A 23,015-nucleotide genomic window follows, 5' to 3' on the forward strand; every position below is an offset into this window, starting at 1 on the left:
AAGCCCTTGGATGTGCATGTTTTTGCAGCTCACAAGGCTGAGGAGGACCAAGTGCTGTGTGATGGAATAGGGCTGATTGTAAGGATGAGAGATATAGCCTGTAGCATATATTTTTAACATTCAATGATTTCAGGACTCTTTCCCAGCATAAGCATTCTGTGCACGTTGTTGCTTTATGTGCTTGATAGAGTTTGTAACACAGGTAGATCATAATTAATGTCTGTGGTGTAAACTTGGCTACAAGAAAAAGGGAAGGAACTATCAAACACTTTTGATTTGGAAAGAATAAATAGGCTTAGTGTAAAATGGGCATTTGGTGCTTGGTACATTCTTGGTGGGCTAAAGGGCCTGATTCCTTGCTGAATGACTACCTAATTCTTTCATGGTAGATGGAAGAAGAACTGTATTAGCACATAAACTAGATGTGAAACGTGTGGCCTCTATACTTGGCCACAGTTCTGGAGGGAGTTGGAAGGTTGAATGGCATGAATGACAGAGTTCTTGATTTGAGATGTTTAAAGATCAAAACTAATAGAAACACAAATGAATCTGGATTAATTGGTTATTCATCTCCAGTGATTTGGGGCAAATCTTTAACAACATAAAGGTGAAAATGCAGTGTAAATGGAATTCTTTTCGAAATTAAACCATTGCAACATATTTGTGAATGACTTGGTTCCACTTCTGTTTACAAAACAATGTGTGCTGATTGCATCACTGGGGAAGCTGGCTACAATAGGTGCCTATGCTTGACAGCAGGAGAGAAATGAGTAATCGGAGCAGACATGGTTATTAACCTCATACTTAGAGACGTCACTTCAACTGGATGCTTTAATTCAGCCCCCCTGTTTTTGTCAGTTATTCTCACTAGCTGGCACCTTGATGAGGCTGTTGTTGACTGGAACAACAATATCCTATACACGTCAATGGAAATAGATTTCTTTTCAGAGTTACTAGTCATAATACCTTGTCTCTAAAAAGGCAATCTGCATCTTTATTTTGTTAAACTAAGGTATGAAAATTGTGCCTGCATTGCCGGTGGTGTGGAAAATTAGGATTTCATTCTCAAACATAGTCTTGCAAGCTGAGTAGTCTTCGGGGAGAAATGCTGATTATCTGTGAGGGCATTAGTTTCTGGCCACCTGGGAACAGGCTTATTGTGTGGCATCAGCACTATATCTCCAGAGTCTTCGGTTTACGCATCTTGTTTTTGAAAACGTTCCCCCAAGGGTGTCAGTGTTTGTGATTTATTCCCCAGAATATGCCACTATTTGTGGAATAATTTGTGAGCATATGCATGGGATCTCTGGGAAAGTGTTAGCACGTAGGGTACCCTGGGCACCTGTCTGTGAAGTGTCTCCAGATGTTTGTCGATATTTGAGGGGAATTGTTGAAAGTTTATCCATATTTGCAGAGGTCCCTGGACACCTGTCAACTCTTGGGGGATATGTAGCAGAGCAGTTGACATCACACTTTTTACAGTGCCAGTATTCGGGATTCAGTTCCCGTCACTGTCTTTATGGAGTTTGTATGTTCTCCTCGTAATCGTGTGTTTCCTCCCACATTCCAAAGATGTATGAGTTAGGTGTTAGATTTTGCGGGCATGCTATGTTGGCACCAAAACATACTGTGACCCTTATGGGTCTGTCCCAGCACATCCTCAGACTGTAGCGGCCGTCGACCCAAACGATAGATACATTTCACTGTATGTTTTAATGTAGGTGTGACAAATAAAGCTAATCATTTACCTGTGCACATTAGTAAAGAATCCCTGACAGTAATCAGCACTCACTGGGCGATATATGGAGCAGCATGAGTGTCCCAACTTTTGAGGTGGAGTGTGGTGGTGTATCAACATGTGTAGGGCAGGATGGTAAAGGAGTGTGTTGTGGCGACCCACTCTCTGCGCAGGCAAACCGGCTCACAAATAGCCAGCGCGCGGGGAGAGACTTTGGTAATGCACCTCTGACGTCATTTCCGCCCGGAGAGGGCGGGCACTAGGGATTAAATGCCAGCGCCGCGAAATTTGAATAAACTAGTCTTGAAACGACTTACCGACTGAGTGTCGTTATTTCAGCGCTGTGTGTAGCACGTTGCTACATTGGTGACCCCGACGGTCCAAACGGGATTTGGACCAAAGACGACCGACTCTTCATCTGTTCACGCAGTTTCGCTAAAACTGACGACTTTCTGGACCACGTGTGTGGTTTAGCCAAGCAGAAGCCCAGTTCCAGATTCGTCAGATCTCTTCTGATTCCACGTATTACTATCACGTGGTGAGCATCCTTGACTAGGAGACGGCCGCCCAGGTTGCGGATTTCATACAGTCGCCCCCGGAAGAAGACACATATGAAGCATTCAAAGCGCTGCTCATTGGGACCTTTGGCCTCTCACGGCGTGAGCGAGGTGCCTGCCTGCTTCACATGGACAGTTTGGGAGACAGACTGCCGTCAGCATTGATAAACGCGATGCTGTCCCTGGCTGACGGACACAAGCCCTGCCTCATGTTCGAGCAAGCGTTCCTAGAGCAATTGCCCGAGGACATACATCTGCTGCTGGCCGATGCAGATTTCAGTGACCCCCGGAAGGTGGCGGCCCGGGCAGACGTGCTGTGGAAAGCCAAGAGGGAGAGCGTGGCGTCCATCGGTCAGGTTACCAGGCCACGCGCCCAACGGCGGACCAGACCAGGCCCAGCAGGGGGGCGCACACAACACACAGGCAGGAGTGAGGAGGCCAGTGAACAGTGGTGTTTCTACCACCTGTGGTGGGGCACAAAAGCCCGCCGTTGTCACCTGCCCTGCAAGGGCCAGGGCCAGCTGCCGCTAATGACTATGGTGGCTGGCCACCAGGACAGCCTCTTGTACGTCTGGGACAAACAATCGGGACGCCGCTTCTTGGTCGACACCGGAGCGGAGGTCAGCGTCTAGCCCCCGACGGGGTACGACACCCGCACAGTGCAGTTGCAGTTCGGCGCCAGCAGGTTCATGTGGGACTTCACACTGGCCGCCGTGGCCCAACCACTCCTGGGGGCGGACTTCTTGCGAGCTCACAGCCTGCTGGTCGACTTGCAAGGGAAAAGACTGGTACATGCCGAGACTTTCCAGATGTTCTCCCTGGGTGAAGCCAAGTTGCCGGCTCCTCACCTGGACTCCATCACGCTGTCGGACAATGAATTCACCAGAATCCTGGCGGACTTTCCATCGATTCTGGCACCGTAGTTCACGGCAGCCATGCCCAGACACGGGGTACAGCACCACATCCCGACCCAGGAACCACCCCTCCACTCCCGTGCACGAAGGCTCCCCCGGAAAAGCTCCGCCTGACGAAGGAGGAGTTCAAGAGGATGGAGGAATTGGGGATTGTACGGAGGTCCGACAGCCCATGGGCCTCCCCCCTGCACATGGTGCCCAAAGCAGCCAGGGGTTGGAGACAATGCGGCGACTACCGCAGACTGAACTAGGCTACAACACCGGACCGCTACCCCGTGCCACACATACAGGACTTTGCAGCAAACCTGCACGGGGCAAGAATCTTTTCCAAAGTAGACCTCGTCCGGGGATACCATCAAATCCCGGTGCACCCTGAAGACATCCCCAAAACAGCACTTATCACCACGTTCGGCCTGTTTGAGTTCCTCCGAATGCCGTTCGGCCTGAAGAATGACGCACAGACGCTCCAGCGGCTTATGGATGCGGTGGGACGCGACTTGGACGTTGCGTTCATCTATTTGGACAACATCTTTATAGCCAGCAGTTGTCGTCAGGAGCATTTGTCCCACCTCCGCCAGCTCTAATCCTGCCTGAGTGATTTCGGCCTCACGATCAACCCGGCCAAATGCCAGTTCGGTCTCGATACCATCGACTTCCTGGGCCACAGGATTACCAAAGACGGGGCAACACCTCCGCCCGCCAAGGTAGACGCGATCCACCACTTTGCCCGGCCCAACACGGTCAAAGGCCTGCAGGAGTTCGTTGGTATGGTGAACTTCTACCACCATTTCCTCCCCTCAGCAGCCCATATCATGCGCCCTTTGTACACCCTGATGTCGGGTAAAGGCAAGGACATTACTTGGGACGAGGAGGCTGCGGCCGCTTTCGTTAAAGCCAAGGAAGCCTTGGCAGATGCTGCGATGCTGGTGCACCCCAGAATGGACGTTCTGACCACACTCACGGTGGACGCATCTGACACAGCAGTCGGTGGGGTGCTGGAGCAGCTCACCAAGGGGCGCTGGCAACCCCGGGCGTTCTTCAGCGAGCACCTACGACCACCCGAACTCAAGTACAGTGCTTTTGACTGGGAGCTGTTGGCACTGTATCTGGCAATCTGGCATTTCAGGTACTTCTTAGCAGGCAGGCCGTTCACCACGTTCACGGACCACAAACCGTTGACCTTTGCGTTCACGAAGGTATCCGATCCCTGGTCGGTTCGCCAGCAACAACATCTGTCCTACATCTCCGAGTACACGACAGACATCCAACATGTCTCGGGGAAGGACAACGTCCAGACCAGCTGTCCAGGCCCTGTCTCTGGGGGTGGACTATGCAGCACTGGTGGAGGCGCAGCAGGCAGACGACTAGATGCCCAGCTACAGGACTGCAGTCTCAGGTTTGCAGCTGCAAGACTTTCTCGTAGGCCCAGGTGATAGGACCTCCTGTGCGACGTGGCTACCGGCCAACCTCGCCCCATCGTCCTGGCAGCCTGGAGGCGGCGAGTTTTCAACTCCATACATGGTTTGGCGCACCCATCTATCAGGACAACCATCCGGCTGGTCTCCAGCAAGTTTGCATGGCACGGACTTTGCAAGCAGGTCAGTGAATGGGCCAGAACGTGCGCGCAGTGCCAAACAGCCAAAGTGCAGCGGCACACTAAAGCCCTGCCGCAGCAGTTCGAACCCACCCACCGGATTTTCGACCACATTCATGTGGATATCGTGGGCCCCCTACCAGTGTCCCAAGGAGTGTGGTACCTCCTAACTATGGTAGACCGGTTCACGAGGTGGCCAGAGGCGGTCCCGCTCACCGACACATCTGCCGATTCCTGCGCCCGAGCACTGATTGCAACCTGGGTAGCACGCTTCAGGGTACCAGCCCACATTACCTCCGACAGAGGCGCCCAGTTCACCTCCAGCCTGTGGTCAGCTGTGGCCAGCCTGTTGGGAACACAGCTACACCACACTACTGCATACCACCCACAGTCGAACGGACTAGTGGAACGCTTCCACCGTCACTTGAAGTCGGCTCTCATGGCCCGCCTGAGAGGACGTAACTGGGTGGACGAGCTTACCTGGGTCCTGCTTGGAATTCGCACAGAGCCCAAAGAGGATCTGCACGCCTCGTCAGCCGAGTTGGTGTACGGCGCACCCCTGGCCGTCCCAGAAGAGTTCATACCAGCCCCAATGGGGCAAGAGGAAGAACCCGCAGCAGTTCTGGACAGGCTACGTGAAAGGCTCGGCAACCTGGCCCCCGTACCAACTTCACATCATAGATGGACCCCAACCCACGTACCCAAAGACCTTCAGAACTGTAAGTTTGTGTTTGTACGAAGGGGCGGACACTAGGGACAGCTACATCAGCCGTATGAGAGGCCGTTCAAGGTGATCAACAACAACGGGTCCACGTACGTTCTGGACATTGGGGGGGAGAGAGGAGGTTTTCACGATGGACCAACTCAAACCAGCCCATGTGGACTTGGCGCAGCCGGTTGAGGTTCAGGCACCGCGGCACAGAGGCTGATCCAGACTGTGGACATTGGGGTGTGTATTGCCGGTTCTGGGGCGGGGTTATGTGGCGACCCACTCTCTGCGCATGTGAACCGGCTCACAAATAGCCAGCGCGCGGGGAGAGACTTTGGTAATGCATCTCTGACGTCATTTCCGCCCGGAGAGGGCGGGTGCTAGGGATTAAATGCTAGCGCCGCGGTTTGAATAAACTAGTCTCGAAACGACTTACCGACTGCGTTTTGTTATTTCAGCGCTGTGTGTAGCACATCGCTACAGTGTTAGTATTTGTGTGAGGGTGTGGTTATTATTGTCACTTACACTGAGATACAATTGCATGCTATTCAGGAAGATCATGGCCTAGTATAAATATCACAAACAAGAAAATATCTGCAGATGCTGGAAATCCAAGTAACTCACACAAAATGCTGGAGGAACTCAGCAGGCCAGGCAGCATCAATGGGAAAGAGTACCAGTCGGCATTTTGGGCCGAGACCTTTCAGCAGGACCAGTCCGAGTTGAGGTTGTAAACTGAAAATAAAATGTAGAAAATAATTTTGAACGGTTGTAATACATGTAATGAGAGGGTATTATGAGAGCTGGGGTCAGATCAAGTGTCACAACATTCCAGTGCCATCTTGAGTGATCATATCACTGGAAATCTGTGAAAATATTGTCTCAGCGCACGTGGTTGCTCTCATTGTAAACCACTTCAACTACTTTTGCTGAGTTTGATGGACAGAGATGAGCAGTTCGTCTGCTCTTCAGTTGTGGTGATTTTCAGGTTATTAGTATGAGGTAGAATCATGTTACATAAAAGTAGTCCTTTATCCTAACCTGTCGAGGCTGACCATCCAATGCCATTCAATACAAATTCCAATTATTGCTCTGTACTTTCTTTTGTTTTTGTAATTTACGTGCTCCTCCCAGATATTTCTTAAATGTAGTGAGGCCTCTCTGTCAACCACTTTACAAAGCAGTGTAAAAAATCTCCCTGGGTGTCCATAAACCTCTGACCAGTTACTGTAAGCTCATTGCTTGGGGTTTAACTCACTTCCTCTATGTGGAGAAAATGTTCCTTTTGCCTTCCCTATCCATCCCTCTGTGAATTTTGTATTCTTCTACAGATCCTTCTTCCTCCTAAATAAACTCAAACTTGTCGTCCAGTCTCTTTTCACAGCTGAATGTTTCATCCCAGGCAATGTCCAGATAATCGCCTCTACATCCACTCTGTACCTCTGCTGTAGACATTTACTAACCATACAAATGTAAGAAAAAGGGCACTCTTGAGCCTGTTCTCCAAGAAGATCACAACCTTGATGTAAAGTTTGGAGGCTTGCATGCCTCAATTACCTGGAGAGCTATGTTGGCGGCAGTAAGGGTCATGTGCTTTGGTTCTTGGTAAACATGTCAAAGGGTAGAGACCAAACTGAGATTGGTCCGCTGGTTCTCCAAGTTCAGGGGTTCAGCTCAGGGCTAACAACCCTGAATGGTCAAAAAACAATTGTTATAGAAACAGCGATGAAGAATCCTTCTGTACAAGCAGAGATGGAGGGCGGGTCTTAATTACTGTCCTGGATGCCAGCGGAGTAATGGGTAGTAAGTAAGTGAATCTGTTCCATCATTCAATAAATCATAGCTGATTTGATCTTGACCTCAACTCCACCTCCTTTGCTATTCCTGATACCCTTTATTCCCCTATAATCCAAAAACCTCTCAGGCAGAGTGTTATTTACCATTTATTTTGAGATTCAGAATCAGAACTTGTGGCCTAACGAGCCTGTGCTGTCCAGTTACACCCATCTGACTAATTAACTTACGAACCCATATGTTTCTGGAATGTGGAAGGAAACCCAAGCACCTGGAATAAACGTAGGCAGTCAAGGGTGAATGTACAAACTCCTTAGAAACAATAGCGGAATTAAACCTGAGTCGCTGGCTCTGTAATAACATTACCCTAACTGCTATGTTACCATGCCACCCTTAAGGGGGCCCTATGTATTATACAGTGGCATGCAAAAGCGTGGGCACCCCTGGTCAACATTTCTGTTACTGTGTATAGCTAATCAAGTAAAAGATGACCTGGTTTCCAAAAGGCATAAAGTTAAAGATGACACATTTCTTTAATATTTTAAGGAAGATTACTTTTTTACTCCCATCTTTTACAGTTACAAAATAACAGAAAAGGAAAAGAGCCTGAAGCAAAATTTTGGGCACCCTGCATGGTCAGTACTTAGTAACACCCCCTTTGGCAAGTATCACAGCTTGTAAACGCTTTCTGAAGCCAGCTCAGAGCCTTTCAATTCTTGTTTGGGGGATTTTCGCCCATTCTTCCTTGCAAAAGGCTTCTAGTTCTGTGAGATTCTTCGGCCGTCTTGCATGCACTGCTCTTTTGAGGTCTATCCACAGATTTTCGATGATGTTTAGGTCGGGGGACAGTGCGGACCCTGGCAAAACCTTCAGTTTGTGCCTCTTGAGGTAGTCAGTTGTGGATTTTGAGGTGTGTTTAGGATCATTATCCTATTGTAGAAACCATCCTCTTTTCATCTTCAGCTTTTTTTTACAGACTGTGTGATGTTTGCTTCCAGAATTTGCTGGTATTTAATTGAATTAATTCTTCCCTCTACCAGTGAAATATTCCCCCGTGCCACAGGCAGCAACACAAGCCCAAAGCATGATTGATTTACCTCCATGCTTAACAGTTGGAGAGGTGTTCTTTTTATGAAAATCTGCACCCTTTTTTCTCCAAACATACCTTTGCTCATTGCAGCCAAAAAGTTCTACTTTAACTTCATTAGTCCACAGGACTTGTTTTCAAAATGCATCAGGCTTGTTTAGAGGTTCCTTTGAAAACTTCTGACGCTGAATTTTGTGGTGAGGATGCAGGAAAGGTTGTCTTCTGATGACTCTTCCATGAAGGTCATACTTGTGCAGGTGTCATTGCACAGTAGAACAGTGCACCACCACTCCAGAGTCTGCTAGATCTTTCTGAAGGTCTTTTGCAGTCAAATGGGGGTTTTGATTTGCCTTTCTAGCAATCCTATGAGCAGTTCTCTCAGAAAGCTTTCTTGGTCTTCCAGACCTCAATTTGACTTCTACCATTCCTGTTAACTGCCATTTCTTAAGTAGTTTACGAACTGAGGAAAAAGCTACCTGAAAACGCTTTGCTATCTTCTTTTAGCCTTCTCCTGCTTTGTGGGCATCAATTATTTTAATTTTAAGAGTGCTGGGCAGCTGCTTAGAGGAGCCCATGGTTGCTGATTGTTGGGACAAGGTTTGAGGAGTCAGGGTGTTTATAAAGTTTTGACATTTGCAACACTTGGCCTTTCCTAATAATGACTGTGAACAAGCCATAGCCCTAACAAGCTAATTAAGGTCTGAGACCTTGGTAAAAGTTATCTGAGAGCTGAAATCTCTTGGGGTGCCCAAACTTTTGCATGGTGCTCCTTTCCTTTTTTTCCCCAACTCTAAAATTGTACAAGGCAAAAATAATACAATAATCTTGCTTAAAATGTTGAAAAGAATATTTCATCTTTAATTTTATGACTTTTGGAGATCAGTTCATCTTCTACTCACTTAAATTTTCACAGTAACAGAACTTTTGACTGGGGGTGCCCAAACTTTTGCATGCCACTATGTATGTAGAGTTAGTAAATGTCTCTGGCAGAGATACGAAGAGGATGTAGAGAATTCCAAAGATTCCTAGCATTTGGAGATGAAAATCCCCCTACTCATCTCCTTCCCATCTGCCTCCTTATACAGACTCCATGTATCTTATTTCTAGTCTCGCGTTCTCTCTCTCCCCCCTTCCCCCCTCTCTCTCTTTCCTGTAAAGAGGAAGCATTTTTCAGCTTCTACCTTAAAATTCTGAATTTTATATAAACTTCGTATTTACAGCAGTTTATTTTCAGGATTCCAACATCTATAGTAATTTGCTTCATAATTAGTTGGGATGGCACAAGATGGAAACTGTAAGGTTTATAAGGAGAGTGATAATTGAGTCAGAAGGTACCGTTTAGTGTCTTTACAGCCATCAGGGAAAAGGTGAGAATGATATTTTAATAAATGTAGTGAATGAGAAGATGATTTATGAGGATGAAAATGTTCTAATGCTCTTTCAGGAATAGTGATCAACAGTCAACCTCATCTATTGTTTTGTTTACATTCCTGTGAGGTTATGTTCCACCAGCTGTTGTGACTTAGATTAGCACAAAAGCAAAAAGAAATAAAGACCTGCAGGGCTTTTCATAACTTCAGCTCACTTCATAAGGCTTTACAGCTGATGAAGTACTTTTGTACTGCAGTCACTGTTGTAAATAAGATGTGCTGGTGTTAATTTACACGCGGCAGTGAGATGACGATGTGTTTATCATTGTTGGCTGAGGGATAAGTATGATTAGAAAAAACAGCTCTTTGAAGAAGTGCCACTGGATTTTTTGCTTCTGTTTAGAAGCTCAGTTTCAGGTCTCCTTTGGAAAGATAGTGCCTCTGACAGTGTAGCACTCCTCAGTATTGGGATTAAGCACTGAAGTCTCAGGAGTGAGATCCAACTCCATAATTGTCTGTCTTAGAGTGTGTGTCGTTCTGAGCCTCTACTAATACCTGTGGGTATCGAAAGCTGAATTTCCCCAAATGCCGTATTTCATAGATAACGTTTCAGCCTTGCTGAACAATTGCATTTTTACTAAGCCGCTCTGTGACACTGAGGAACAGATCTAGAGGCAGACTTTGGAAAGGTGCAAAAATAACAGGGCTGTTGGCATGAGTGATTTCAACTACCCTAATGCTGACTGGCACCTCCTTAGTGCAAAAGGTTTAGATAGGGCAGAATTTGTTAGGTGTGTCCAGAAAGGGTTCCTAACTGAATGTATAATCAGGCTGACTGGAGCAGAGCCCATTCAGGAAGTGGTACTCGGCAATGAACCTCAGGTGTCAGAACTCTCCGTGGGTGAACATTTCAGAGACGGTGACAACTCCTCCCTGACTTTTAGCTTAGCCTTAGAGAGAGATGGGAGCAGACAATATGGGGAAGTATTTATTTGGGGGAGGGAGAGTTATGATGCCATTAGGTAGGGAATTGGGAGTGTAAACTGGAAACAAATGTACTTGGAAATGCACAACAGAGAAATGAAGGGTGTTTAAGGAGCAATTGCATAGGGTACTGGCTAGGTTTGTCCCATTGAGCAGCAAAAGGACTCATGGTTGACAAGAGGTGCAAAATCTACACGAGGGAAAAAGAGATGCTTACTTAAAGTTTAAAAAGCAAGGTTTAGACAAAGCTCTACAGAGTTACAAGGTAGCCAGGAAGGAACTATAGAATTGTCTTTGGAGAACTAGAAGTGGACATGAGAAAGCCTGGATGAGGTAAATCCCAAGACATTCTACAAATATGTGAAGAACAGGAGGATGACTAGAGTGAAGGTAGGACTGATCATTGATAGAAGAGGGAATGTGCCCTTAGTCGGAGGAGGTAGGGGAAGTCCTTAGTGAATACTTTGCTTCAGTATTCATCAGTGAAAAGAATCTTGATATTTGGAGCACAGCATAAAGCAGGTTGATATGCTAGAGAATGTCGATGTTAGAAGATGTGCTGACACTTTTGAAAAGGATTAGGATAAGTATGTACCTATGTACCTGGGACCACATGGGATATATTCTAGGTTACTATGGGAAGCAAGAGAAGAGGTCATTGCACCTTTGGTGATGATCTTTGTATCCACATTGGCCACAGGAATAACACCAGATGAGTGGAGGGTAACAATTGTTATTCCTTTGTTCAAGAAAGGGAGTAGGGATAACTCAGAGTTCATAGACCAGTGAGTCTTACTTCAGTGGTGGGCTAATTGTTGAAGGTTTTTAGAGCGATGATTTACAAGCATTTGGGAAAAGTGTAGTCTGATTAAGGATAGTCACCATGGTTTTGTGACGGTTAGATCATGCCTCACGAGCCTGATTGAATTCTTTGAGGATGTGACAAAACACATTAATGCAGTTAGAGCAGTGAATGGGTGTATATGGATTTTAGTAAGGTGTCTGATAGGGTTCCCCCATGGTAGATGCATTTAGGAAGTCAGGAGGCATGGGATCCAGGGAAACTTGGCTGTGTGGATTCTGAGTAAGCTAACAGAAGGCAGAGGATGGTAGTTGTGCCTGGTGGTCAGTGACCACATTGGATTTTCTGCAGGGATCTTCTGGGACCCGTGCTCTTTGTGATTTTTATAAATTATTTGGATGAGGAAGTGGGTGGGTGGATTAGTCAGTTTTCAGGTGACATATAGATTTGTGGTGTTGTGGATACTGTATAAGGTTGTCATAGGTTGCAAAGAGATATTGATGGAATGTGGATCTGATCTGAGAAGTTCAACTGGAGAAGTGTGAAGTGATTCACTTTGAAAGATGAATTTAAAAGCAGAATACAGGGTTAATGGCAGGATTCTTATCAGTGTTGAGAGATAGGGGTCTTGGGGTTCACTTCCATATATTGCTCAAAGTTGCTATGCAATTTGATACAATATAAAGTATTTGGCCTTCATTAATTGAGGGATTGAGCTCAAGAGTTGTAAGTTAATGTTACAGCTCTATTAAACTCCTGGTAGATCTCATTTGGAATATTGTGTTCAGTTCTGGCTGCCTTTTTATATGAAAGATGTGGAAGCTATAGAGAGAGTGGAGAGAAGATTTACCAGTATGCTGCGTGGATTGAAGAGCATGTGTTATGAGGATGTGTTGAGTGAGCAGGGGCTTTTGTCTTGGGAGTGAAGGCAGATGAAAGTTGACTTGATAGATGTGTACAATATTATAAGAGGCATAGATCGAGTGGATGGCCGGAGATCTTAGCCAGGGTGAAAGTAGTTAAAAGGCCTGAACAGATTTGATATGGCAAAGTTATTTCCCATGGTAGGGGAGTCTAGAACAAGAGGTCATGAATTCAGGATTGAAGGACGTCCATTTAGAACAGAGAAGTGAAGAAATTACTTTAGTCAGGTGGTAAATTTTGGAATTTGTTGCCACGAGTGGCTGAGGAGGCCAAGTCATTGAGTGTATTTAAGGCAGAGATAGATAGGTTCTTGATTAGCTAGGCTATCAAAGGGTATGGGAAGAAGGCAGGGGAGTCGGGATGACTGGAAGAATTGTATCAGCCCATGATTGAATGGTGATGCAGACTCAATGGGCCGAATGGCCTACTTCTCCTATGTCTTATTGTCTTATAGTTAATAGGAGAGGATGTACAGTAATTTTAAAATAATTGGAGGAAAATATAGGAAGGGATATCAGAGGTAAGTTATTTACAGAGAAGGTGATGAGTGCATGAAACATGTTGATAGGGGTAGTTGTAGAGGCAAATATATTAGAAACTTTTAAGATACTATTAGATAGACGTGGATAACAGAAAAATAGAGGGCTATGTGGGGGAAAGGTTAGACTGATCTTGGAGTAGGTTGAAAGATTGGCGCAACATTGTGGGCTGAAGGGCCTGTAGTGTGCTGTAATATTCTATGTTTTATGCTAATTGGTTGCATGAAGCCTTAAAGTAATCACTATACCCTTTCTCAACAGGTTTCACCAAGGATATTTCAGCCAGTCTGAGTGTAGCTGACGGTGATGAAGAATGATCCATTATGATCACATTATCAAGCTGTTATGCAATGACTCATTGGTTTATTGACTGAGTTCTCCTCATTGGTTCCAGAAGATTGCTTGGACAAATGTTAAGCCATAGTGAATTGCTGCAGTTAACCTTTGCACTTCAGTGAAGACTCTGCGTTATTTAAATTTGCATGTTGCTCCATTCAAATCCTCACTTGACTGGAAGCAAAAATGATCAAGTATTGGGGCGAGATCCCAGTGTCATCCACTCAGCCCAGTAGGAGCTCTTTCGATCTGCTGCAGCGGGAGTTCCGGACAGTGGAAATCCAAGACCCACCATTGCACCAGCCCTCGGCCGACAGACCTCGGCCTGCAACTATGCTGGATGTGCCGTCCGAGCCCTGTGGTCTGACAGTCCACACCATCCAGCTGATACAATACAACCGGCGACTGCGGAGCCTCGTTGCCGCCGCTCAGGCACAGGGCCAACCACAGCCAGACGGGCTAAAGGCTGAAGAGGCAGACACCCTCCCCCCTGCCCCCAGCTCACCGCTGATGCCAGAAGAGCTGCTGCCTGTGGACAGCAAGACCCCAAAGTTCCCTTTCCAGCTGAGGCACAGTGATCCAGAGAGCGATTTTTACAGGTGAGCTCTGAACGAAAGAAGGTTGGATTTATACGGTGCTTGGCATTCTAACCATGGTCAAACCCAATAGAATCAATGTTGTAATGTTGGAAACTCAGCAGCCTGTTGGCACTTCTAAGAATATGAACCTGTTAACAACCAAATGTGTAGAGCTTCTTTTGTTGAGGGTCACTAGAAAGAAGTCCTCTCCCTTAGCACCACCGACCTTCTTCAAATAAGCAAAGATGCGGCATTCCCTCAGTGTTGCATCAGTTCTGAACTGGAGAATAGTGCGGAAGAAAATAGGAGCAAAAGTTGACTACCAGGCCCCTCAAGCTTGCCTGCCAATCAGTATGATCATGGCTGATCAATGCTGGCTCTATCAGCTCCTCTTCCATGCCCGTTCCCCATAGATCTCAGTTCCTCAGTCTTCCAGATATTTAGTCGAAGTCCAGTTTACTGTCGTATTCATAAGTACATGCAAGCACAGGAGCAATGGTAAAGCTTACTTGCAGCAGCACCACAGGCACACAGCATTAGATAAACAGCATTCACAAAATGTTAGGCATAAATTATTCATTTTTTTACACAAACAAATGCAGTTAGAACAAAAAAATTAGAGATATCATTTCCAAATTCACCAATGACATACTATTGTTGGGTAAATCGCAGCTAATGATGAGTCAGCTATCTAGAATGAGATAAGTCACCTGGTTGAGTGGTGTCACAAAAACAACCTCTCAAAGTCTGAAAAACTAAAATTGATTGTTAATTTCAGGAAGGGGAATTTGGGCAAACATGCAAATCTACATTGGGGATCCATAGTTCTAAATTTCTGGGTATCAAACATGTCCAATGAACTCTCCTGGGCCTAGCACATGGATGCAATCAAAAGTCTTTATTTTTTTAAGAGGTTAAGGAGGGTCTGTTTGTCATCAAACAGTCCAATAAACTTCTGTAGATGTACTGTTGAAACTATCCTGATTGATTGAATCATAGTGTGGTGCAACAACTAGATGTGCAGAAACATACAGAAGCTGTAGTGGACTCTGCCCAGTATGTCATTGTCTACAGGTGGTGCTGCCTCAAGAAGACAAAACTTCCATCAAAGATCCTCACCATCTAGGTCATGCCATCTTTTCGCAACTACTAACAGGCAAGAAGTACAGCACTCTGAATTCCCACACCAGCAGGTCCAAGAATAGCTACTTCCCTTTAACCATTTGGTTCTTGAACCAACTGGCAAAATCCCAAGCACTACAGTTTATTAATACTATAACCAATTTGATCACCTTACAGTAAAATGGACTTGGCATTCTGTTTTGTTCTAATTACAGTATGTTCTCGTAAAAATTGTGTAAAACTTAGTTTAAATTTATGTTTTACTTGTGAATGCTGTTATTCTGATGTTTGTGATGCTGCTGCAAATAAGTTTTTCATTGCACTTGTGCACGTTACAATAAACTGAACCTTTAATAAAGTCCATTTTAGTTCAACAGTACATCTGTAGAGGTTTGCTAAAGTGTTCACTGACTCTGCCTTAATTTTTTCTATGATCGTGGCAGAGAATTCCAGAGATTCATTGTGTTCTGAGACAAGAAATTTTGGTATACTTCATTTTTAAATGACCAGTCACATATCTTGTTGCTTTCTTCCCCCTCCCCCCACCCCACCCCCAAGTAAAAATATCTCAAAATCTACCTGTCAGGCATTTGAATAAGGTCACCCTTCATTCTTCATAAATGCAGTGAATACAGACCTAAATTATCCAGCTTGTATTGATGGGACAATCCTCCCATGCAAAAAAAAATACTACACTGTGGGTGGAACTGAAACCCATACTTCCACTGAGATCTGAATGCAATTGACTGAGCTAGACTGAACTGCCATAGTGGGAATGATCTATAGAGGTGTTCAGATAGAGTACTCTTCGAGTTGTAATAATTGCACAAAAAAGTAGTGTTTCAGAACTCAGCAAGACACTTGATGGAGAGGTAAATCTTGCAATGTTATTACAATCTATTTTTCTCTTACCCTGATCATGAATCTGCTTTATTGATCCTAGTTGTAGTTAGGCCAAGTGATTTGTTATAGCTGGTCTTCTGCTATTGTCATTATCAACACAACACCTTGGCTTCATTGCTGGCAATACTTCTCAGGAGATGATGGAAGGGGTCAAAATTGGAGTCCATGGGCCATGTATCATGTAATACTTAGGAAAAGGATAGAAAAGCTAGGGCTGTGAATGCTCCTGCTGCAGAATTATTGATATCAGGGACATTTGCAATGTTCTTTGTGAATATCCTTGACAGGAAAAATGTACAATTGTCAGTCACTTAGAACTATTGAAGCTGTAGTTTGAAACTTCTGCAAGTATATGCATCAATGATGTAGAAAATGTTGTAAATAGTACATTTGGCAAGTTGGTCACACCACAGCTACAGAAAGAAAGAATAAGAGTGACCACCACCAAAGAGAGTAAGTATAGGCTGATATTGCAGGACTCCCTAGTGGTTGTTCCTTTCTCAAACAGGAATATTGCTTTGGATACTGTTGAACTTGTGAAGGTGGAAGGGGGAGGGTGGAATTAACTCTTTGAGGAAAGCAACCAAATTTGCAATACAGCAGGGTAGGAAATTTACAGGAAATGCTAAACCACTGACGGATGTTGTTGAGCAGAGAACTTTTTTGTTCAAATCTATGCTTCCCCAAAATTGGCAACAAAGGCAGAAAAGGTGGTATACAACATGCTTGCCTTCATTGGTTAGTGCATCGAATATAAAATTTGGGACGTTATGTTGCAGCTTTACAAAACACTGGCTAGACTGCTCTTGGAGTATCATGTGCAGTCTGGTTGCCACATGATTGAAAAAATGGGATGTCTGGATTGAAGGACTTTTGTTATGGGAGAGGCATGTTTTACCCAGAGCAAAGGAAGCTGACAGAAGTGTACAAAATTATAAAAGGCATATGTTGTCATAATCTTTTTCTCATGATTGGAGTAAACACCCCAGGGTTCTGAAAGAGGTAGCTGAATACCTTGAGAGGCATTAGTAGTAATCATTCAAGAATCACTAGAGTCAGATACATTTCCAGAGAACTGGAAAATCACAATTGTCACTCCACTGTTTAAGAAGGGAGGAAGGCAAAAGACAGGAAATTATAGACCAGTGAGCCTGACTTCAGTGGTTGGTGAGATGTTAGAGTCCTTTATTAAGGATGAGCTTTCAGGGTACTTGGAGGCACGTGATAAATCAGACTGAAGTCAGCGTAGTTTCCTTAATGGGAGATCTTGACTGACAAATCTGTTGGAATTCTTTGAGGAAGTAACAGGCAGGATAGACAAAAGAAAGTCAGTGGATAATACACAAAGTGCTGTAGGGATTTAGCAAGTCAGGCACCATCAATAGAGAATGATAAACAGTCGACAATTCAGGCAGCAACTCTTCATTGGGAGTTATCAGATTTCATTTACTTGGATTTTCAGAAAGTCTTTGAGGCCTGCTAAACAAGACGTGGGCCCATGGTATAACAAGAACAGTACTAGCATGGATAAGATTGAGTGACAGAAGGCAATGAGTAGGAGTAATAAAGATGGGCCTTTTCTGACTGGCTGCTGGCAACTAGCAATGTTCCCCATGGGATGGTTTTGGGTTTGCTGCTTTTCATGTTGTAGGTTAATGATCTGTATGACTGAATTAATGGCTTTGTGGCCAAGTTTAAAGATCAAAGGTTGCAAAGGTACATTTAATGTCAGAGAAATGTTTACAATATATATCCTGAAATTCTTTTTCTTCACAAACCATCCACGAAAACAGAGGAGTGCCTCAAAGAATGAATGGTGGTTAAATGTTAGAACGCCACAGCCCCCCCCCCCCAATCCGGCTCTCCCCTCCCACGCGTAAGCAGCAGCAAAAAAAGCATCGGCACCCCCCACCAAGCAGTCAAGCATCAATAAATACACAGACTTGTGTCTGTCCTGCAATTTCCTGCAAAGACTACTCATTCACCCAGTAATTCGACATACCACCGGGATCTCTCCATCATAAGATAAAAAAAGAGGTGTCCCCGTTTCACAGCCAGCGATAATAAAAACTCACTGAGTTACGATGTTGAAAGTCTGTTGCGTCACTTCTTCCAAGCTCTGTGCCCAAAGAGCTCGGGTCTCTGGGCACACAGCCAGCAGCCAGCTCGCTGCTTTTGATCTTCCGCCTCCCATGACACTCCGATTTCCTGCAGAGGCACCGACCTCGAGTCTGCCCGCCTCCAGATCCACAAAATCCCGAAACCCTAAGGCGCACTAGTCTTTTAGGCCACGTCCTTGGTATATCAAATCGCAGCCAGTCGTCAGACCCCGAGAGCGGGTCCCATTCCCACAAAGAACCGAAGTCAGCGTGTAACTCCAGATTAGGGTCTTCAAAAGAACCCGGAAAGGGAAAAATAGAGATATTAAAGATAGAAATAGAGCTGTTTTGGAAGATGCAAGCAAAGGAGTCACTGTTAGATGCCATTATCTCCTAAGTTGATACAAAGATGAGTGGAGGGGTAGCAGTGTTGAGGAAGCAAGGAGTTTGCAGAACGATATGAACAGATTAGGAGAATGAGCAAAGAAGTGGCTGATGGAATATGGTGTCGGGAAGTGCACAAGCCAATGGATCTGTTGGCCTCCTGTATGTGTGAAATGGTACACGTGATCCAATGATCAAAAATTAGCTTACATTAATGAAACCTGAAAGCTGGAAATACTTAGGTCAGTCTGCTGTTGATTTCCAGTTGTTTTTTTGTCTATGATCAGTTGCTGCCCAGAATTTTATTCATCACTTTGATGCTGTTCTGCTCCTTGCTTTCATTTTTCTCTCAGGCCACCAATCGGTGGTACTCAAGGCCTCCCTTGGGGTCTTACTCCAATCAATTTTATGTTGAATATCACTTGACCATTTCTTTGCTAAATTTCCTGCAATTATTTGTGGGGATGTTCAATGGGGAATGCTGCACAACAACACTACTTGTCTTGTAGCTTGGGATGATGATTGTACTGAGCTTATTTGGCCTTGAACTAATATGCACTCAGTGGCACCTTTATTAGGTACCCTTCATGGTCTTCTGCTGCTGTAGCCCATCCAAGGTTCGACGTATTTGTTCAGAGATGCCTTTCTGCACACCGTTGTTATAACGTGTCGTTATTTGTGTTACTGTCATTTGAACCAGTCCGGCCATTCTTCTCTGACCTCTCACACTAACAAGACATTTTTTGCCCACGAAACTGCCACACACTGAAAGTCTTATTTTGTTTATCACACAGTTCTCTGCAAACTCCGGAGACTCTTGTAGGAGAAAATCCCAGGAGATTGGCACTTGCTGAGATACTCATTGTTGGTGTCAAACCACTCCGTCTGGCACCAACAATCATTTCACAGTCAAAGTTACTTAGATTGCATTTCTTCCCCATTTCAATGTTTCGTCTGAACAACTGAACTTTTTAAGCATGTCTATATGCTTGTATGCATTGAGTTGCTGCCTCATTATTGGCTGATTAGATATTTGCATTATCAAGCAGATGTACAAGTGTACCAAATAAAGTGGTCACTGAGTATATATGATTTACACAGATTGTATGATGTTACTCTTTAATCGGAAATAACAACTGACACTTTGATCCTGTATTGGGACACAGCTGTTTACTACCAAAGTAAATCAATTTATAGCCCTGTGGAAGAGATCCAGGCCCTATCCTGGGCAAGATTCATTATGAAATCCTTAAAGTTTGGAAGTATATTGTGTTATACCGTGCACTTATTGTAAACCCTCCAGTTCTCAAGGGCTTTTTTAACAAAATTGTTCATGAGAATGCCTAGAAGCACAGATGTGTTGCAGTATCTTGAATACGTCACTCTTAATTCCAAATAGCCTCTCAAATCATTCCTGTAATTGTTAGCACAGTGCTGAAAAAGTCAGAGAAAGATTACCAGTGCTTTACCAGTGAAAAGCTACACAGCTTTAGTTGTTTAATCTCCAGCTCACACACTTTGCTTTTGTTCTTCCCGGCTTGCACATCAACTCTTACGTGAATAGTAAATGGTGAGAAAAGCAAGCATTTTCTTATTTCATTAATAGGAGAAAATTTGAATCTATCAATTTGTTAGGAAGTTAGATTGGAGACTTGTTAGAACAGCAGGAGGCTGTTCTGCCACTCTTCTCTCTTTTACTTTAAACTGGATTTCTGCTCTTTATCTTAAATTCCCATTTACCTTCAGATCCCTTGATACCCTTACCAACAAAAGGAATATCGATTTCACTTTTAAAATTGTACCTAAGTAAGACTAGACAGCTTATTTTGTGATTTTAAGTTCTTATTTCCTTGACCATGACAGTGACTTTCAGAACTCAACACATCAGGCAGCAAATATGGACAGTCAACATTTCTGTTTGAGGCTCTTCATCTGGAGTCTTGACTCAAAACATCAACTGTCCACTTTCCTTCATAGATGCTGACTACCTGTTAATTTCCTCCAACTCTTTGTGTGTTGCTCCAGATTCCAGCATCTGCATCTCTTGTGCCTCCAGATGCTTTCTATAATTTTAACACTTGGGTGTTGTGGTTTAAAAAAATTGTGGTTTACACTTGGGATTTTTGATGCAGTTAGCAATGTTGCAACCTGCCTGAGGGATGTGAGTAGCTCTAACAATTTTGGCTTGCGTCCCTAGGGGAAAAGGCGAACCTGTCACTGAACTCAGCTGGGCCTCTTGTCGGCAGCTCCTCTACCAGTCGGTGGCCACCATTCTGGCCCATGCAGGATTCGAATCCGCTCACGAGGGGGTTCTGGAAACATTGACTGATGTCGCCAGTGAGTACTACTTCAAATTCACACGGCTGCTCCGCTTTGCCACGGATCGGGAGGCCCGGGTTGGCCAGACCCCGTTCCAAGATGTGATGGAGCAAGTGTTCCACGAAGTGGGCATCGGCAGCGTCCTTTCACTGCAGAACTTCTGGCAGCATCGTATCAAGGACTATCACAGCTACATGCTCCAGGTGGGTATATTGAAGTATCCCAAACCAGACCCATACACACTGGCAACATCATATCATCCCGACACTCTGCAATTCCCTCACTAACCCTTCCTGCATGTTCTCTAGTGTACTGCCTCTCATCAGTCCTGATATCTATTTGTGTGGCACCTTACTTTCGTGACTCTCCTGTGCCTGTGTTGGAGCTGGCTGAGTCCACAATCCTCTGCAGCCTCTTGTGATCCAATGCATTAGAGGCTCTATACTGGGCTGTGATGCACTTAGTCAGAATGCTCTCCACTGTACATCTGCAGAAATTTGCAAGAGTTGCTGGCATGCCTTCTCCGTGATTTCACCAATATGTTTGTACCCAAGATATGTCATCTGAGATGTCGATACCCAGGAACTTGAAGATGCTCTCCCTTTCCACCGCTGACCTCTCAACGAGGACTGGTATGTGTTCTGACTTCTCTTTCCTGAAATACCCAATCAGTTTCATGACCTTTCTGATTTCAAGTGTCAAGTGCAAGATTGTTAGTCTTAACACCCACAACCAGCCAATCTATCTCAGTACTGTACATTTCCTTGTTCCTTCCATCTAAGATCCTGCCAGCAGGAGTAGTGTCATCAGTGAATTTATAGCTAGTGTTTGAGCTGTGCCTAGCCACATCATCACAGTAGATGTGAATGCTTCTGGGCTATAGTTACTGAGGCAGCTCACCCTGCTGTTCTTGGTCAGTTGTCGTTCTTTTAAAGCAGTGGGAACCTTCAGTTGCAGCAGTGAGAGGTTGAAAATGTCCTTGAACACTTCAGCTGTTTGGTCAGCACAGTGCCATGTCACACCCATCATCAGGGACCAGGTTCTCCGTCTTGAAAGATGTTCTGACATTATCTTCCAAGATAGAGATTATAGGATCACCAGATGCTGTGGGCATAGGCATAGTGTTATATTCCCTTTTAGAACATGCGTGAAAGGAAGGCCTTGAGCTTATTGGGGAATTGAAGCCTCTCTGCCATTATGCTGTTAGATTTTTCCTTATTAAAAGTTACAGCATGCAAACCTGACCTCGATTGTCATGCAACCAGTTGTGTCTGTGACTTCACAGGGAATTGCCTTCTAGCTCTCACTATGGCCTTCCATAGATCATTTCTGAACTTCTTGTAGGGTTCTGGATCGCCGGTCAAAAGCGCCACAGATCTAGCCCTCAATAAATCTTCTGGTTCATCCAGGATCTTTGGTTTGGAAAGACACACACTGTTCTCATGTGTGTTCACACACTGTTCAAATGTTCTCAAAGGCACACACTCATCCGCTCTAATTCTATTTGTTGTCTTAACTATTTGTTCCATGAATGTACTCAATCACTGGACATCCATGGCTGCCAAGTAGAGAATTTCAAAGATTCCCAACCATCAGTGTAAAGAGAGTTCTCCTTATCCTGAGTAAATTAGGAGTAGTGGTAGACCCCTAAAACCTGCTGTAACATTTAAGAAAATCTTGATTGACTTGATTGGGACATGAATTTTGCTCTCTTATCTGCTTACCCTTTGAGAAAGCAGGTACCACTGTCTCATGATCCTTAGAGAGAATAACACACTTCAGATATATCAAAAAATACTGTAGAAGCTGAAAATCTGAAAAATAAAAAAACTAGAAACATTTAGCAAGCTAAGCAATAACCATGGGAAGAGAAACATTAACCCTCTTTCAGGTATCTGAAATATTAACTCTCTCTCTTTCCACTGATTCTGCCTGATCTGCGCAGTGTTCATCACCATCATCCCCTTGGTACTAATCAACATGCGTTAAACCTGAGACTCTTTATCTCCCTTTGCACCAGGATCTTTGACTTCCTCATCAGGAGGCCTTAGTCAGATCAGCAAAAGCATCTTCTTCTTGCTGACGATAATACATGCACACCTCAAGAATGCATGCTTATCTTATCCAACTGCTCTACTCTCTCTGCACTCTTGGCCCAGGCACAGCTCAAACGGCATTTATAAATCCACCGATGACATCAGTGTTGTTGGCAGAATCTCACATGGCAAACAGGAAGATGTACAGGAGTGAGATCGATTGCTG

At 44.7% G+C, this 23,015-nt stretch overlaps 1 protein-coding gene across 1 annotated transcript in view; it reads left to right on the top strand.

Annotated features, from left to right (window-relative positions):
- The window catches only part of supt7l (SPT7 like, STAGA complex subunit gamma), a 52,761-nt gene that overhangs the window by 11,248 nt on the left and 18,498 nt on the right, over positions 1–23,015 (top strand). Inside the window, exons 2-3 of the mRNA XM_073056038.1 lie at positions 13,274–13,947; positions 20,632–20,956. Of these exons, the coding sequence (XP_072912139.1) occupies positions 13,535–13,947; positions 20,632–20,956 (738 nt within the window). The 5' untranslated portion in view covers positions 13,274–13,534. The remainder of the gene's footprint in view (positions 1–13,273; positions 13,948–20,631; positions 20,957–23,015) is intronic.

Source organism: Hemitrygon akajei, chromosome 9 (genome assembly GCF_048418815.1).
Source record: "Hemitrygon akajei chromosome 9, sHemAka1.3, whole genome shotgun sequence".
In the NCBI taxonomy this organism is placed as follows: Eukaryota; Metazoa; Chordata; class Chondrichthyes; order Myliobatiformes; family Dasyatidae; genus Hemitrygon; species Hemitrygon akajei.